The following is a 19,224-nucleotide window of genomic DNA, read 5'->3' on the forward strand; positions in this document are numbered from 1 at the left end:
CAGGAGGGCAGACCTGCCACTAGGGGGCCAGACGAGCTGGTGGCAAAGGGAGGGATTTTCAAAATAAAAGCGGGTATAGAGGAGCGGGCACAATACCACCTTAAAGCAGAGACTGATCCCTTAACCAGAGGCCTACGCAGTGCACGAGGGACGCTATCCTTCTACACGTGTCTTTTGTTCATGCAGGTAGCTGCTCACCAATAGAGCGGGATAACAACGAAACACACCAAAGCTTTCAGATTCTAGTAAAGAAAACTCTTGAACGTGGGAGGCATATGCTAATACAGACAGCCTAGAATTTAATTGCCCTCTCCGTAGATATGCAGTCTTTGCAAGGCGTTTTTCCCATGCAGTCTCCATCTGCCGGGCTGTGCAGCCCCCTGGCTGCTAACCTAGATGCCTAGAGCCCTGGGCGATGGATTTTATACCGACATCTTCATGTCTTTGTCTCTAGCACCTGGAAACGGGAAGGGCTGAAACAGCTCAACGGGAGCACTGAGGTGGTAATCATTTACCTTTTAAAACTGCACTATAAGCCATGAAATTAAAATTGGCCTTTCAGAATTTTGAAGGACACTGCATCTGGACTCGACTCCTTTCTCCACGGCCACGGAGCACGCCACCTGCGGCCTTTTCTCCCAATACACGTATCGTCATTGCCAAAGGAACTACCGAAATATTCCAGGCCGCGTCTGAGAAAAGTGGCTTGTAGACATTTCAGAAAAAAAATTTTCTTCCAAAAGTATCCATTTTGATTCTATTTGCTTTAGAAAAGCAGCACTTTCCCTTCCCATTTTCCTATTCCAGTTAAAAGGAAAAATTACCGAACATTGGTTAAAAGCGTCCTTATCTTTTACTTTGACTGCCAAAGCAGGTATTTGTTGACTAGACATGACTTCAATACACGTTAGACGATGCGTATTTAAGACAGAAAATCACCTAGGATTGGCTCAAAATAAACCCTCCCAGTTTTCTTCCCCCAGAGGTGGAGTCATGACCAGGTGTTAACCACTGCCTAAGAAGCCACTCATCCTTGACCTTGGGGCCAGTAAAGATGCTCCATTCGGGAAGGTGCCCAGGGCAACACAGAAACCCGCATCTGAATTTTCATCTAAGACTTGAAAAAAACTCCTAAAGCCAGATACCAGTGAGATTCTAAAACTAAACAATTTCTGATCAAGGAGTTTTAAAACATAGGAAAAGCCTTAACTTTTAAAGACAGGGAGGGTCTGCAGCATTCCAGAAACGGTACCATCAAGGAAGCTTATTTCCGTGCTGGCTGTGGGTCAGCTTAGGAAGACGTGCCCTCACTGTACAAGCGGCACGCCGCTCACGCCAAGATGCAGAACATGCACACAACAGGATTTCGACTGCCAGGCGCACTTACAAGGCACATCTAGGGCTCGTGAGAAACGCCTCAGCAGACTTAACTTTTAAGGCAAGGAAATCTCTTACGAGGCAAAAACCAGTCTACACAGTCCTGTGCTTTAAGATGTGAACACTTAGTTAGGTAACAGGGCGCCACTACCTAGACACAACCCACACAGCTGACACCATGCGATGTGCGAACGCTGTCAAGCACTTTCACTCCGCGTGTCAAGTGCAGCCTGGGGCCACGGGACCGACTAGTGGCTCACGGTCCTCTGTGCCTCTTGAGGGGGCCAGTGCGGGAAATCCTACGTGCTGACCCACAACCAAGGTTACATCACACCCCTCTGGCCTTCCCACTGAACTGGGAGCTCTGACCATTGGGGAACCCTGTTCTCCATGAAACGAACCAGGAAGGAAACGTTTCCTTAGTGGTTTCCCTGCATTACTAATTACAACTGTTCTCTTCTACTATACAGTACATTTTACCCAGATAACTACCTTCGCAAAGAAAGGTCCTGTTAAAATCACACCACCACATAAAGCCAGTAGGAAGGTGGTTCTACCACACGGTGACCTTCCGTGGGACTCCTGCCATGGCCCCAACTGCAGCAGACTGGGGGTGGGGAGATTCAAGAGGGCAGGTTAGTGAAGGTGCCAAGGACACGGAGAAGCAGTGACAGTTGTGGAAACACTAACGAGGGATCTGGGGTTCTGCTAAAAGAACACGGAAGGGAAGGTGCATGTGACACAGACCACCCGGAACAAAGCGTGCCAGGACCTGGCCCTGGCTGATTCCCGCTGCAGCCGCCACAGTGCGCAGAGGACGAGGTGCATGAGGTTTGCTGAGCTCAAGACTAACACAGAAAATCACCTGGTTCTTAAATGTCATTCATTCAGACTGTATTTATAAAATGCTGTGTCTTTGGGGACTGAGATAAAACAATCATTTGTTACTGCAATGCAATTAGGAATGTTCTCTGGTCAAATTTTTAAAAGTAAATACAGCCATTTACTGCAAGTTTGAGAACACTGAAGATACAAGAGACGTTACTGAAGTCTTTTGTGTATGTCACATACATGGAACTACATTACCAATTTGATTTCTATCATCTAAAGTTTTAAGTCATTAGCTAACCTGTATCACTTAACAAGCTCGTTAAGCCACACCCATCCTCCTTTCTCGTCTTTTTAAGCCTGGTCAAAAGGAACAATTCGGAGCAGAAAGTGGAGGGAGATTCTCTATGTTAAATCCATCCTGGGGATCATCTGCTGAGCAACTTCCTACTGCTGACTTGAAGCTAAGGCATGCTGTACTTTTCCTAAATGGTGTTTTATATTAAATACCTAACACGTGACATATGAGATGCTAAGCTCAGTAATACATCTATTTGACTAAAACAAAACCGTGAAGTCAACACGTGAGGTCTGGTACCACCACAGCCTCCTACTGATGGCAACTGTTAACCCCAAATAAAACTGTAGGTTCCTGGGTCAGTTTGTAACTCACACTGCCTCTCCCCAGTGAACACCCTGGAGCTGCACCCCAACAATTATGGATTAAAAACAAGATGAAAAGTTTCTCTCATGGATGGGAGTGGCATTCTTCTCTATCCTGGATCACTGATAATTGGGACAAGTTTTCCAGGAATACATTTGTGAATAATTGCAGTTACTCCTGAAGATTAACTAGAATGCTAACAGACCTAACACAAATTTTACTGAGCAGCTGAAGTCCCGAGGTCCACCTGTCATTCCATCCTGAGCAAATGGTTGGTAAACAGGGAGGAAAAGAAAACCCAACCAACCCAAAACCTAGTTATACACTGATACTTCCTTGCACCATCTTAAGTGAACAAAATCCATACCGGGGAAAATACTACCCCAAAGTACTTTCCATTTATATCAACCACCCACATAGCTTTCGATTTTATTTCACCTTCGAGAGGTCGTAGCCACAACTATCACATCTGTGTTCTGACCAGAGTGCATTCTGATACTGGTGTGAATGACCACATGAAAGGCATTTAAAGTATATCTGTAGTAAAACTTGCTTCCAAGGACAGTCTGTATTTGAGCAGAACAAATTATCACTGCATTACATTCTTTTACATCAGTAAGGTTTCCATGGGAAAAATTACTCCGATTACCTTAAAGTATCTGAAAACAGTTTATTGAGAGAGATCCTACTCTCTATGGAGAGGAGGAGGTTAACTTTCACATTCGTGATTCCAAACTTAAAGTTAAGAGTCAATTTTACAGGACACATACATCTTTAAGAGTTGGCTTAGCCAGAAAAATTTCTGAAAGTGATTGCTTTTGCGAATATATTTTCCACACTAAAAACATCAATACGTGTAGTTATTAAATTCTAGTAAGACAGAACAGACTAAGCTTATTGATAAGGTCCACGCTATGCATTTATGTTGCCAAGATATTATGCCAGGCATCTGTTTTTAAAACAGCAAACTTAAATTGCGCTCCCCGCAAAAGATTTAAAATTTCTCTAAATACTTTTACATGTGAAGTTATTCGAAGATGTATTTTATATGCATATGTTACACAAGGGAGTAAACACATATTTTTTTACTCTGGCATTAGAACTAAAAACTTATCTACAAAATGAGTAATTCAGAATGAGCAAAACCTCAAGCTCACACATTTATACAGCAAATCAAAACAAGATGTCAGAAATTAAATGAAAATGAACTAAAGCAACATACAAAAAAAAAAAAAAAAAACCCACACACATACCAAAAAACCCCAGTCACAGAATGTAAATAACTATACAGCTTTGAAGCCAACTATTATTTCACTTAGAAAATTCAGGCAGTTGGAAAGAAAAACCTTGTTTTAGTAATTGAGGATTACTGCCCCAATACCCCATTCACAGTATGTTATGGCAAAAAGAAAAAAGAGAAACCTTCTCCCAGAGAAAAGAAAAAGGAGTGCAGCGGCAAGGGTGGGACGAAGGCCCATCTGTTCTGCAGGCGCATCCACACATATGCACAATCCTGAGTGACATGTGGGCTGAACCTCAGGGGCCAGTAGCCACGCGAGGGCCCGGAAACAGGAGCTGAGAAGTCAGGCGCACGTGCTGAGGGTGAGAAGACCCCCGCTCTCTCCACGTGCACTGGAGCAGCACTGAGGCTTAGGTGTGCGTAATCATCCCCTGCAAACTCAAACGCCAGGCTGCAACCCCATTTTCTTCTCAACTGGCATCCTCGACCTGAGCACTAAGGGATGGGCACTTTGGGAAAGCCGCACTGTGAGTTTCATGTGCAAAACACCAATCTCTAACTCAGTCAGCCAAGATGAATCCCTGTCTAGAGGAGGAGAATAAAATCTCCCAAATACCTGCATGATTATTCAAGCCCTATTTGTGCACCCCCAGGGTCTAGGAAACAAGTTCTTAAGTTTTAGGAATCCTTGGAAAGGCATGAAAGAGATACTTCAATAAGAAGATGCTGGCCAATTCAACCCAACTTAGAACCTGATGAGACTAGTTTAAAACTCTTTAGGTACATTAGAGTCTTCTTAGAATGTTAAGTGACATCCTTTTTAAAAAACTAAACAGAATTTAAGATTTATCCTATACACTAACATGATATGGACACCCGTCCAATTCTTGCATGAGGTCGTAGAGTGAAGCTAACAATACCATACCGAAATTATTAACCAGGCATTAAACAAAACAAGGAATATTTTTTGAAGTTTAGACATACCTTCAGGTTGTGCATGTGATTTTTATACCTTTCTAAAATCTATTAGGCCCATAACTTACAAAAGCTATGAATCTGAGAAACTATTACTTTTAAGTTCATACATTCATTTCTATAGAAAAGTCACATAATCACAAGTTTTTATACTGACCAACATTTTAAAAGTTGTGAAGGAGATGATACAATTTTACTGACTCTGTAGGAGAAATGTTTTTGTTTGGATAGACTCCAGTTACGCAAAAGAGGCACAGCACTGGGAAGAGGATAAAGCTGACACATTAAAGTCAACTGAATCTAGCCACTCGGGTTTTGCTCAGACTATACATGTATAGCTGTTGTTTTTTTAAAGCCAAAGGGCACAACTTTGTAGTTATCTCCGGCAAAGTTATCTGAGTGCATAATTTCACCATGATTACTTTTCACCGTCATCTCTAAATTTCCCTTTCCATGTAAGTTTGCTAGTAATTCTTAATTTTTTACTGCCAAGCTAGTAATTCTTAATTTTTTCCCCCTAAATGAAAGGGAGAGTTTTTTCCTCAACCATAAAGAGTGACTAGCTGACTCTGCTTATTTACAAACCCCGAAACCATCTAAAGATAAAAAGGTGGAAGAACACTTAAAGCTAAAGTAACTTACCTTAGAGACTTAAGTCCTCAATGTCAAAGTGGCACACCAGGCCTTGCTGTCACAAACACACACCACACTGTGTCCAATGCAAACATCTACCTTCCCAGATGTGAAATTATATTTTACTATCAGACCAACAATTGTTGTAAGCCCAGGAAAATTCACAGGAAAAAAAAAATGAGGCACGGGGGCAGATTTTTTTTTAATAGTTGTATTTCAAACAGGAACAACAAACGAGAAAAATCTAATTCATGGCAGGTAAACCTGGGTGTGCAGAAAGTTATATACACACATTTACACTTCAGCTGTCAACACTGCCCTCTCATATCCTCCCCTTTCGTTAAATGGCCAATCTTCAAAGTGGCAACACAGGAAAAACTCCTCCATCACTGCACCAGAGTCCTCCGGGCACAGTACCCCTTACGTGAAGGAGTCGTCTCGAAGGTGCTTTCAGCCATAAAAAAGAAAACATGTTAAAGAAAGGAAACAAGTTTGCTCTTTCCCACCCACAAAGTGGTCTCACCTGTGGTTCTAGCTTTCTTTACTCCAAAGGGTTCCGAATCTTCCAAGCATCTCTTGCGATTTGTTCCCACACTAATGTGATTAGGAAATACATTCGGATGGCCCCCATTGAAGGGGCCACCGTTATAGAAAGGATTCAGATGACAATTCTGGAGGTTCAAGAGAAACTGGGTACACTCTTGGAAACCCTGGGTTTGAGCAATGTCTGCTGCCGTCAGGCCACTGGCATTTCTCAGGCTGTACGACACAAAAACACTGAATTACATCCCATTACCATTTGCATCTGGTCTCTGTTCCTGCTGAACTGACTAACTATCTGCAGGTGATATGAAAGAGCATACAGATTTACAGCAAGTCTGAATTAAAGAAGGAGTTACTCATCCTAGCTCTGTAACTAACTTCTCTCTTATGCACATTTGATTACTAAGCAAGATTTGGGAGATAGTAATTTAAAAATCAATATACTAAACTTTAAAAAAAAGGCATCTTCCTATTTAACTTCTCAAAATCATTTTTTATGTTAGTCTGAAGAATATAAATTTATGCTAACTTCAGACTTAACCTGAAACTGAATTCTATATTATCTGCACTTAATTTTAATAATCCATTCCTTTAGCTCGAGTAAAATCATAACAAACAAACATGTACTGAATTGTCCATGGCATTTATAACAATTGGCTTCCTAACAACAAAGGCAACTGGCTTAACGACAAGCCAGAATTTGTGCTAACATGTGACACTATAAGTGGAAGTTTAGAAGGATGTCCTGAGACTAATTTATCATCAGACTGGAGATCTGAAAAGCTGAATTTTTTGGCCTTAGGAAAACTTGCAGAAGTTCAGAGCATTTGAGTGGGTGTTTCCTTCTAATACTGTCCTAGGAACTCATCCCCCTAGGCTGAGTCCTACCATCAGAAAGAATCAACATCATCCTGCGTGGCTAATAACATTAACAAGTAACGGTCCGATGTCCTCTGCATTAGCTAAGAGTCAGACTAAATCAGAAGTGGTGGCAGAATATAAATGAAAGCTCTAAATAAGATGAATACGAAAGAACCAGTTGAAATTGTAAATCTTAATTAGGAAACAATAAAAACTGAGGGAACAAAAGCAACTCCACGTTTAAGTTCCCCTGGAAGACAAGAAAATACACTGCTCTGTGAAATAAATCTGTAAAAAGCAAGACAGGTTGTTAGCTGCACACTGATCCACTGAAACTGGAGAAGCACTGAAGGGCCGAGGCAGTACCACACCTCCCAGCGAGCTCTGCCACAGACAGTGCAGCTGTGACCAAACACAGGCCTCGTCTTGTTCCCGAAAGAACAGGGCACAACCCTGGATGCTTTTTCCCTAGATTAACGTGAATGAAAAAAAAAAAGCCATTTCAGGGAGAAAACTACAGAATCAGGGACAAATAAGGATTTTCCATTTTAAACATAACAATAAGCCCTGTATTCCTATTTCCAGCCATCATACGCAGAAGGTTCCAAACTCAGAAATGAAAAATCTATATACTTTTGGACAATCACTAAATATGGTCCCACTTTTAAAAGCATGAGATAAAGAAATGTATCATACATTCTGAAGAAAGGCAAAAGCCCAAACTCAATCTGATCAAATATAAAAGAGACAAAACTTGAAAATCCCCAAAACCAACAATATTTTCTTAAAAATATAAGGCAGCTGTGTGCAGGGCTACTGAGAACTAAAACTGACATTTTTATTTGATTTCATGGCTATGACTTCTGATAAACATTATTCTAAAATTTCACAATATTTTGATATATGAATTAAATAGAGAGGAAACATCAAAGTTTGGGTAGAGTGAGTTACATTAGTTATGTGTATAGAAAATGATCAGATACTTGATTTTTAATATCAACATGTTATAGAAATTTAACATTCAAGCAAGTGTAAAACTGGATAATTTTTTTAAATGGTGTATTACATTTTCAGAAGATATCATGAGTGAATGGTCCAAAAAGGTCTACTCTATCAAGAATGTGAACAGAATAAGTAGCTGCAATAAAATTAAAAAAAAATTTAACTCTACACAATTTGAAAAGACAAAGACCCAGAACATAAGCAAAGTTTAAAAAATGATCATTTCTACAGATAAATATGAACTTGCTCTCCAAAAATTAAAGAATACAGAAATGAGAAGCTGCTGCTTAAAATCAGGACAAATAACGCTGACAGTAAAGATTACTCCTCAGTGGATGATAAAATAAAGAACAGCACACAGATTTTTTAAATGGCATTTACCACCCTAAATGCCAGTTCACTGAAGAAAGCTGAGATGCTCAGGGAGCATGCCAACTTTTCTAAGTCACTGAAAACAAGAACATCCAAACTACACTCAATTCCCTTACTCTTAATTCAGAAACTGAACAGTAGACTGAATCTGAGTTAGAATAGCAAGTTTACTGTTCTTCCAAGGAAATACAGCCTTAAAGAGAAAGAGCAAGTGCGCGCCAATATCCGGAGGCCACAGAGACTGTAAATGTCTGAGTGGAAGCGCCTGCCTGCCTGCACCTGAGAACACAGGCAGCGTCTCCTGCCCGTCTCCAACTACCACAAGTGGTCCCAACACGTGCACATCACTCGGCTTGGACGAAGCCAATCAGATTTCCAGGTGGTGTGAAGTATTATCTTCAAAACTCGAAAGAACAGTCACTAGAGTCAACTCATGCTATGTACTCATGTGTGGACCAAGCAAGTAAGAACAACCACAAGCCGAACTGAACTTCAACTGGTTCCTCATATAACTCTGAGGGATCCAAAGAGAGATCCAAAGGGGAGTTCAAAACATTCCAGAAAATGTATGGACAGATATCAGAATCTGGGACGTAAGGTAACTGGAAAAATTACCTGGGAGATTATAATTTTGGCACTATCCCTACAGTAGTATTATTAGAAACAGGAACATACAGTATCCCTTCTCCACTTCTGGTGAAACTACAGAAGTTTTCAACTATATTATTTCTCAGTTACTAAGGACTGAATGTAACATTCAGTTTAACAGTGTTACGTTCCTCTAAAGCAGAAAGATCCGTTAATACCTGACCCTGGAACAGGCCAGCAGAACCGCCCACTTCCCTCTCCTACCTCCGAACGTTTTCCTTCCCATCTCCTTTCCTACATACCCACACTCATTCCTCCTTTCTTTACCTGTAGTTTTAACACGCTAATTCTGCTCTGCTCATATTTAAAACCTTGCAAGTGGCTCTGCAATCGTATGGTGCACAAAAACTGGGTGGAAAGGAATGACTGGGATCACCAATCCGGGGCAGGCACTTTTTCTGTAAAGGGCTGGACAGCAAAAACATTAAGCTCTACGGGCCACAGTCTCCGTTCTCTCGTTTTAGCCTGAAAGCAGCCTTAGATGATGTGTGAACACAGCATTGGCTATGTTCTAATAAACCTTTAGTTACTGGCACTGAAATTTGAATTTCATATATTTTAACGTGTCATGAAATATTATCCTTTTGATCTTTGTTCAACCCTTTAAAAACATAAAAATCATTCTTAGTTTATGGGCCATACAAAAACAAACAATGGGCTGGACCAACTGAGTAACATTTAACCAATAGATGATACTGGTAACTAGTCCTCTACTCTTTTTTAAAAAATTTTATTTTATAGAAGTATGTTGATTTATAATGTTAATTTCTGCTGTACAGCAAAGTGATTCAGTTATACATATATATACACACACACACACACATTCTTTTTTATATTCTTTTCCTTTATGTTTCATCACAGAATGTTGAAGATAGTTCCCTGTGCTATACAGTAGGACCCTGTCGTTTATCCATTCTATACACAACAGTTTCAACTGCTAACCCCAAGCTCCCAATCCTTCTCTCCCCTGTTCCCCCTCGCCCTTGGCAACCACAAGTCTGATCTCTATGTCTGTGAGTCTGTTCCTGTTTCATAAAAGTTCATTTGTGTCATATTTTAGATTCCACGTGTAAGTGATATCACATGGTATTTGTCTTTCTCTTTCTGACTAGTCCTCTACTCTAAATAACAGATACCTATGGTTCCTGAAAACTGTCTCTCTGGTAATTTTCTGCACTATTCAATTCAAACAAAAAAATAACTTTTTAGAAGTTGCCAAATCTGTTAAATCACAAAATGTTAAATATCAAGAGAATATCTAAAGGTAAACTTTAGAAGAATGTAAATTAAAAGACCTTGAGAGAGCATGCAGAAGAAATAATCATTCCTACTCCATCTGAGTGTTTTCTGTTAAAAGTTCTAAGTGTCTTACGACTGAATTAGGCGACGTGCTTAACATGAATGAGGCGGAAACTGTCTTTACAGGTCTGAATTCCTCAAGTCACTTCTTAATAAGCAGAAAGGGTTTTCAAACGTATTACACAGAGGCTGAAAATCACGTGGGTTTCTAGGTGAAGAGCAGCATAAAGAATAGTTATGCGGTATAGTTCTTAAAACACTTTAACAAAACAGGCTCAGGCCTTTAAATGCATTTTTAAATATATGCTCTCCTATTTGTTAAGCATGTTTCAATTTTAACGTTTTAAGAGTTGAAACAGTTATCCTGGTTAAAATGTATCATCAATTTATTAAGCCTTCAGCTCTATTTAGTGTTACAAGTTTAAGCAGATATTCAACCTAAGCAACCTTCCATGATTTTCCTAAAATCCAATGGGAGCTGGGCACATGAATGTGATTTAGGATTTTACAGGTTCTATGATAATTTCACATTTGAATTTGGTCTTTTCTTCTGTTACAGTACTTTTAAAACAGTCAAGCCTTCACTCTTCAATCCCGAGGTATTCACTGCGGGTGTGATATGGCCACACTGCACTCTCTGCTGGCTACTCCTACCAACCCGAAGTGAGGGGCTGCTAAAGACAAAGTTAATCTGAACTGTGGTCTTCACACACTAGTCCAAATGGAAATTTTCAGTATCTGGAAGATACTGTTCAAAATTACTCTCAAAAACTGTATTTTGTATGAGAATTGGGGCACTAATGAAAGTGTACACGATATTTTTAGACTAAGTCTTTAAAAAACACACATGAATTTTGTGCCTTTGGTTTACTGCACTCGGGCAGATGACGCCTCATCTAAAATGTACCTCTGTCCATTTCTGACAGCAAGAAGCCCCATGGGGGACGTGCTATGAGGTTGTTCTAAAGCTCCAGTTCACCTTTCTGGTCCCCTCTGGCATCCGTTTGAAAAATCTTTGTAAATGGGCAGAGATTTAAAAAAATCAGACACCAGTCAACTTGATGTCCAAACTGGGTCTAGTCTGTTGAAGTTTTAAAGCTGACTTTCTTTAAGAGTTGACATGATCAGATTCTTAGACTAGTAAAAATCAACTTGCTCCAGTTTGTCACGGAAGCTATGACAACCTTCACCGAGACTATGAAAAGTCACTTTGGGCAGGCTACCCATTTTCTCCCAGTAGTTCCTAGTGTTCTTTCAAAATTGCAATATGAAAACATGGGAAAGCATAGATTAATATTTACTGTGAATTATTTATCCTGCTGAATAACTGGCAAAATAAACTTTTTTAAAACTTTACTAAAGTTAAAACATAAAGGCTCATATACTGTATTTTCTGTAATAAAATTCTGAATAGAATGTTAAGACTTATTATACCTAAGAGTGTCTCCCCAAAGAACTTTAAAACAAAACTCCACTCGGCCGCCAGCTAATCCCCCATCTATTTTCCACTTATAGTGTCACAACGTCAGAATATGAGAAGCCGTTCTAATAAGTTTTTCTTTTTTTTTTTTTTTAATTTGCAAAACCACGGATCAGGAAGTATCTGAAATATACTTTTCAGAATCTGAGTTGTCACATCACCTTCAGGATGTTTTCTTTTTTGTTAATGCCATGTGACAATAAAAGATGACCACAATTTTCATATAAAGAATATTTCTGTTAAAATTCTGATCTCAACTTAACTATTGTTAGTTTACAAGTAAATAGGTAGATATCATAAATTAGGGTAAGCAAAGCATGCAAATCTAAAGAATCTATATCTGAACTCCTAGATTAGCATTAAAACCAATCACCGCAACAAATACCTCAACAGTATGCCTCGAGTGGAGAAAGGAAGCCATACTGAACATTCAATGCCACAACTGTAAGGTTTTCGGAGAAGCACCTGTGGCAGTTTCAGCAGTTTCTATATGGAATGCTCCCCCTTTCTAGGATTACTTGAAAAAATCAAGTCAATTCGAATTACGTAGCTGTAAAACATTGACATGTGTAGTTTTTACAGATTCAGAATCTTCTGTGTGATTTAAAACGGGCAATGGTTCATAAAACAGGAAACTTAAATAATAAGGGATCACATATTTGCAGGCAACATTTTGATTAAAAATACATATACATACATGAGGTGCAGAAGCACATTTACTGAGCGTAAGCCATTGTCATGTGACCACCTTGACCAAGAGCTATTGCTCTAAAACACTGCCTTTTCAATTACTTCTAGTAATTTTTAGCATGAAGCCAATTTAATTATGTCAGTTATTTCAACAAAAGTTTAACAGTATGGACTAAAAACCATTAACTCACGATTCTGGTTACTTTAAAATTTGGTATGCTGTATCTCAAATACATTAGTAACTATTCCTAGATGGAAATAAGCAAATACATGGAATCATTAAAAAAAAAAAAAGATAAAAAAACATTACTAAATGTCCATTTGTACAGACAAAACATTACAAACATCTAAAATTTCTTCAGTAAAAGGAAAACGTGTATTTTTAACCCTTTGGTATCCAAACTCTTAAATACGTAATTATGAAGACTTTCTTAAATATATTCTTCAGGTAACAATAGGAAGAAACTATTTTTTAAAGTTTCTACTTGAATAAATTTGGTGCCAAGTTTTCAATTCAAGTTCAACATTACTGAGGACAGTTTTATGTTGCAACTGAACCCCAGCTATGTTTGCATACATTAAAATATAACAGCATCATTCAAAGAGTCTGATGAAATATTTAACCTGCTCCCACTATAATTTAGCAAAGGAAAAGACATTTGAATTTAGAAATCATTGGTTTTACTTGAAAGCACTATATAAAAGCAGTGCTTAAACAAATATTAAAACCTATATATTATTCAGGCTGTTATGAAAAACAATCAAAATTCTAAACTGAATTTGTCAACAACTCTAGAATACTGTCAGCCTGCTATCTATCTGCTCCTTTCCAGCAGGCAGAACTTCATCAGCTATCTCGGGAAGTAATTCCTCCACCTTGCCTGCAACAGTTTAATAAAAGGAAAAATGAGCCAGGAAATTGCAAGATCAGACAAGACTGCTGTAGTGACAAGTAGGTCAGGGAGGGAACACTAGGTCAGGACTGGAATGCACAGGATCCAAGATCAGAAACCACTAATTCAGAGTTACACTGCTAATAAATTTCATGGTTGGACTATTATTCTGAAGGGCAAATAGGTGAACAAATGAAAAGAAACCACAAACTTCAAACATGAATAAATGTCTAATGAAGTTTGCCAAGGGCAAAAGCTGCAAAACAACTTCCGACACTAATATTACATATGCTCATCACATGATTTGCCCTAATGAAAATTTTGCTTCTAGACAGAGCTCTACGGGTAAGCAAATAAAGGTGGGTCATAAACATGGACCAAACTAAACCAACTCCATATCAATTAAGAATTTTTAAAAGTTCAGCAAAATACTTTTTCCTGCAACATTCAAAAGCCTATTATGACCACATTTTAAGACTTCTGTTACTAAAGCCAACTGTGTCTATTTTCTAAATTAGGCAAGAAAGATTTTTTCAGAGTGAATCACTGAACTTGCTTATATATAAGGTTATAGATGCTTCTCCAGCTATCTGATGATCATAGTTAAGCTCCTCTTGGGATGAAAATAATTAAGTTAAAATATATGTAACCCACTGGAAGATCTGGTTACCACAGAATCAATGGCTTCTACAGAAATGCTCTCCTACAAAAAGCTATGGGACTTTGCCACAACATAAACACTGGCACCTGGTATAATGTGGTATTAAAATGGACTAGCAAATTGGCCTTAGATGCAAGCAATTCTGAATCTCTAAATCCCACTAAATCCCTTTATTTCTACTCTGAGGCATTAAAAAAAAAATCTACTTTTATATCTGGTTGATATGGAAACATTCTCCACTACATCTCTCAAGAAAATACAGACAAAAATAACCAAAATCAGTCAGTGCCAAAATACTAAAAGGAAAGATAATTCAAGGCTAGAAATGTGTACATTACAGAGTTGTTTGTAAAAGGTCTTTTTAAAAAAATTTATTTATATATATATAAATTTTTCTTTTGTAAAAGTAAATGCAACACATAAACATTCAGGATTGATCCCAATCTTTTGGAGTCAGGGAGGAAACGTTTGATTGAATCACCATGCAGGTTACATTCATCTTCCACTGGCATGACTAGAGCCCCCAAGTCACCTGAACAGAACAGTGCCCAGCTGGCCTGTGGGAACACAAATAGGCTCTCTTGCTTCTCCTCATTGGTCACATAAAAGGTGGTCTTAATTATCAGCAGACAGCAAATTTTCAAGAGTCCTTCTCTGAAATCACATTAAAACTTAATTTTATATTGTTACTTATTTGATCATCCAAAAGAAAAATAAGGCAACAACTTTTCCATGTTACTATATGTCCTTCCTCCAATCAAAAACCCTTTGTGTGTAGCAAGTAGCACTCAAATCCTGGCTGCAATGAAGAACTGAACTGCCATATAAGCGAAGTTAAGGATGATGACAGTTTAACTTACTTAATAAAAACTCCCTACTTGAGAAAAAAATGAGAGTGAGAAGCGTCTGTAGAGGTTTAGATCATTTAAAGTATACAAGCATTCAGTCTGGTCACAGAACTGACACTTAATCCTGTGTGTTTTTTATTTTTAGATGTAAACGGTGGCAAGTAACAATGACAATCATATAAGGAGAAACAAAACCTCACATGAAAAAGAAAACTTGGCACCAAAACTCAAGATGTAAAATAAGAGAAGAAAAAGAAACTCCATCAACATACTCACGTGTGGTGCTAGAAAATGTGCTACGATGCACAGCAGCTGACATGGTTATCTTACAGACGCAGCCTACATTGACAAGTAGGTTATGTAACAAACCATTCTAGCCACAGATGCCTGGTACGCTTGCCCTCACCATCATCTACCCCATGACCAAAAAAGCAGCAACTTCAGATTTTGGCCACTTTACGTAGCAAATATATAAAAAGCAAAGTAGGAATTAACAACAAAATTATTAATTACCACCAAGTGTGATAAAATACTGATACAAGACAGCTTTTAATCTGGTCACGGAAAAAGGAAAAATTTCCACCAACTCCTAAACACTATAGCATGTAATATTAAAATTAATAATCTGGCTCACTTTGAACTGGGAACAAAATAAGTTAACTTCAAGTAAGTAAATTAATTCTGGGCCCCTTGATGACCTTAAAAGAAAAAGGCATTTTTATTTGCTAGGACTACACTTTACCATATGAGCAACATAACAGGAAACAAATAAAAGAGATCTAAGTACCATAATTTGGGGGAATCAAACTATCATTTGTTGGTAGACTAAACGTGTTAAACTATAAAAATGTGCAGAATAGATATTAAAAAGCAATGTACAATTTAGCTTACTGGCGAAACTGACATTTTATCTAGATGTTAAAACTAAATAACCACATATACAATAGCAATAAATAATGATTACTTGTGCTCTATCTCCAGGCCAAAGACATATAATTTTAAAAATTGCTTTTGGCTAGGTGGCTCAGGCTAAATATTTCTTCTAAAAAATATCTGAAAGTTCAGTCAAGGGAAATCACCATATGCAGGGTCTTGAGGGAGTGGCTCTTATACTGAGAAGGAAAAACAAACTGGCACTCGAGGCCATGCTCAGTCACACTTGGTGGGAAAGAGACACTCGAGGGTCCTGTAACAAGGACAGAATTGTAAATAAAATGATCTCATTTTAAAAAGACACCTATTAAAAAAAGGACATAGCGCAAGAAAGATATTTATTGGTTCAAAGGATTAAACTATCCATTAAAGTGAATAAAACTAACATCTTAGTAATAAAATGCTCAGGACCAATTAGAGTACTGTTTAGAAAGATAAGTCACTGAAAAGATCAACTTCTAATTATTCATTATTTCAATAAATGACAATTAAGGAATTTAATCAATTATTTTACGACTCTGTATTTTATAATCAAAGCTTCTGTTGTTAAAATTAAAGATTTAAGTTTTAAATCTAAAAAACAGCTAAGAAAACTGCATCTACAACGTTGCTTTAAAGCAATGCAATGAGAATCATCTTGATGTTTTCTAAACTGTGTAATATATATTCATATTATCAATTGTTTTTACGTTACCTTAAATTATAACTACATATGAAGTCACAAGGTTCCCTGCAATGTAACAGTTAACACAGGTCATATTTATAACACTAAATGGCTACATAAGTAAATGATCCAAGCCCAAACTAATGTCTAATCTTAACAATAATACTTAATGAAACAGAAGCTAAGATACTAAGAGCCTAATGATAGCCCTTGGTATCAGACAGGCCTTTCATTAACCTATATGGTTCTGCTGTCCAGGATCTGTTTTCCATATTTATTATAATACAGAGTCAAAACAATGAAGTGGAAACCAAAGGGTTAAACTAAGTCAGTTTTGTGGGTTTTATTTCTCCCAAAGTCTAAATTTTCATATTTCCAATTAGAATAAAGTGGTTTGTAATTAATTTTTATGAAATATTCAAGACACTCAAGGTAAAACAAAAAAGCTGATATTATCATAGTTATTTTGGTTATTACAGCTCTATAGCTTACACTCAATATTTAAGGGTGAAAACCGCATCCATTTTGTTAATGCTGTGAACTGCAGAAGAAAAATTTTTACAATGAATCTTCAAGAGAAAGTTAATACAAATGAATTAAATACTGAAATAAACGTATAATGCCATGGCTAGCTAATGATTTGCATACAAGATCACATTTTAAAATTAATACACTTAAATGTTAATATTGTTCTCTCAAGCTAGAAATTAGCCAGTTGATGTAAACTGGGCTAAAACAAGGATATTCTAAAATAATGCCATCAGTATCAAAAACTCAGAGTGAGTTTTTAAGTCTTTAATGTGTACAGTTCCATTTTACAAGGAATTATAAAATCACTGAACAATCATAACAGGTTTTAAAACATAAGATGTTCTCATATCTGCTAAAAGATGAGGAAACCATCTTTTTAGCAAAATTAAGAAAAGCTAACTGTCTGCAAGAATTTTTTTGAGCCAGAGAGGCCTGAAAAGATATTCTAATCCAATTCGAGGCACTCATTCTGAAATTAAAACTTGGCAAAGTTTGAAGACTTGCCCACAGTGACACAATTAGTCAATGGTAAAAGTCAACAATGCCAGGCTCCAAATTTAATGAGTTAACTGTTCCTTCCACCCTAATATACTCTCTCTCTCACGGCAAGAACGCTGAGGCTGCTGGGATTCAGCCCCTTCTGCTAGTGGTCAGCTCAACTCACACAACAACTTGCTCACTAACGCCAACTGATCTAAAAAGCAAAACTCTACTACCAATATTGAAAACAAAGCTCAGAACTTTTGCTTGCTCTAAATCCTGTCTCTAAACACGACACCCTTGACCACATCTTTGGTTGGCAAGAATAAATGAAGATGCTTACTCGGCATGAGCCCCGTTAGCCACCAGGGCACTAATGCAGTCCAGGCTCCCAGAGCGAGCCGCCTTGTGAATAGGAGTCTCGCCCTCACAGTCCTGAAACAACAAAAAGGAAAGCATTAAGATCCATACAAGACTTCCACATTCTAAAGTTAATTAACAAAGGCCACGTACCATCTCATTCCTCTGAAATAGAATTAAGGTGAGCCAGATCTGAAGCAAAACACAAAGAAATGTAGACATGAAGAGAAAATAAAAGCAGACCAAGGAAGGAGCACGTTCTCCTGAATTCTTAGGTCAAGAACAAAAAAATCATGGGGTCTCTCCAACCATGACAGCACGTACACTCTAGGTGGCAATTTAGAAATAATTTTTATGATGGATCACAGCACAGATGCATATAACACCCAAAATTATTATCCTCAGACCAAAAAATAGTAATCAAGGCCTAATAGCTAACGTCTGGTCTAGTCCACCCACGTTCACCTATGTCCACCACAGGAGAGCCTGAGTCGATACACACCAGTGCCTCCCCCTGGATTTTTTATCTCGAGCCTGAATTAGGACTATACTTTAGACAAGACAGCTAAGGTTAAAGGATCAAGAAAAAAATGGGAAGGGAGAACATAGGGTCAAACACAGGCAGCTCTGTATACAACTCAGCCTGTTCTGTGATAGGGGACTTTGTTCAAGGACTTTTAGAAAGGATGCATCAGAACCTGACTGACCCTTCAGGAAACAATGTTGAAGGAGGCATAGGAAATGAGCAGACTCGGGGAAATGACTCTGAAGACTCATACAAAAAAAAGAATTACTTTACACTGTATGAATGGACCAAAAAAAAATGTGAAACACAATTTCATTCATAGGCTCTCAGGTAAAAAAACAGGTAAAGAAAGATACAGCGATTAAGAGAAGGAAGTTGTTTCCATTAGAAAAACTGATTTAGGACTTTCTGCCTCAGAAATGCCAACTGACTAAGCAGCAGCAGTTCCTGAATCACTCACATCCCATCATCACTGAATGCGAACTCGGCAGTAGAAAACTACACATAATTAAGGGATAAAGACATAAAGCAGGAGTGGGGCAATGGTGCACAGTGCATGGCACTTGGAAATATTAACTCATGGGGGGGAACTGAGGTGAGGACTAAACTAGAAAGGAGTGGTAGAGCATTTCACAGAAAAATATAATATGAAAGACTCAACCACTTACTGGAGGGAAAAGTTATGTATAAGCTCAAAAGTGATGTAAAGTTCCCAA

At 38.1% G+C, this 19,224-nt stretch overlaps 1 protein-coding gene across 2 annotated transcripts in view; it reads right to left on the minus strand.

Moving 5' to 3' along the window:
* The window catches only part of ANKRD10 (ankyrin repeat domain 10), a 33,688-nt gene that overhangs the window by 7,898 nt on the left and 6,566 nt on the right, over positions 1 to 19,224 (minus strand). For both annotated transcript variants that reach the window (XM_079903502.1, XM_079903501.1), the window contains exons 3-4: positions 17,966 to 18,057; positions 6,241 to 6,476 (exon numbers count right to left, since the gene is read on the minus strand). In XM_079903502.1, the coding sequence (XP_079759628.1) occupies positions 6,241 to 6,476; positions 17,966 to 18,057 (328 nt within the window). The remainder of the gene's footprint in view (positions 1 to 6,240; positions 6,477 to 17,965; positions 18,058 to 19,224) is intronic.

This window comes from Stenella coeruleoalba, assembly GCF_951394435.1.
Source record: "Stenella coeruleoalba genome assembly, chromosome: 18".
NCBI lineage: Eukaryota > Metazoa > Chordata > Mammalia > Artiodactyla > Delphinidae > Stenella > Stenella coeruleoalba.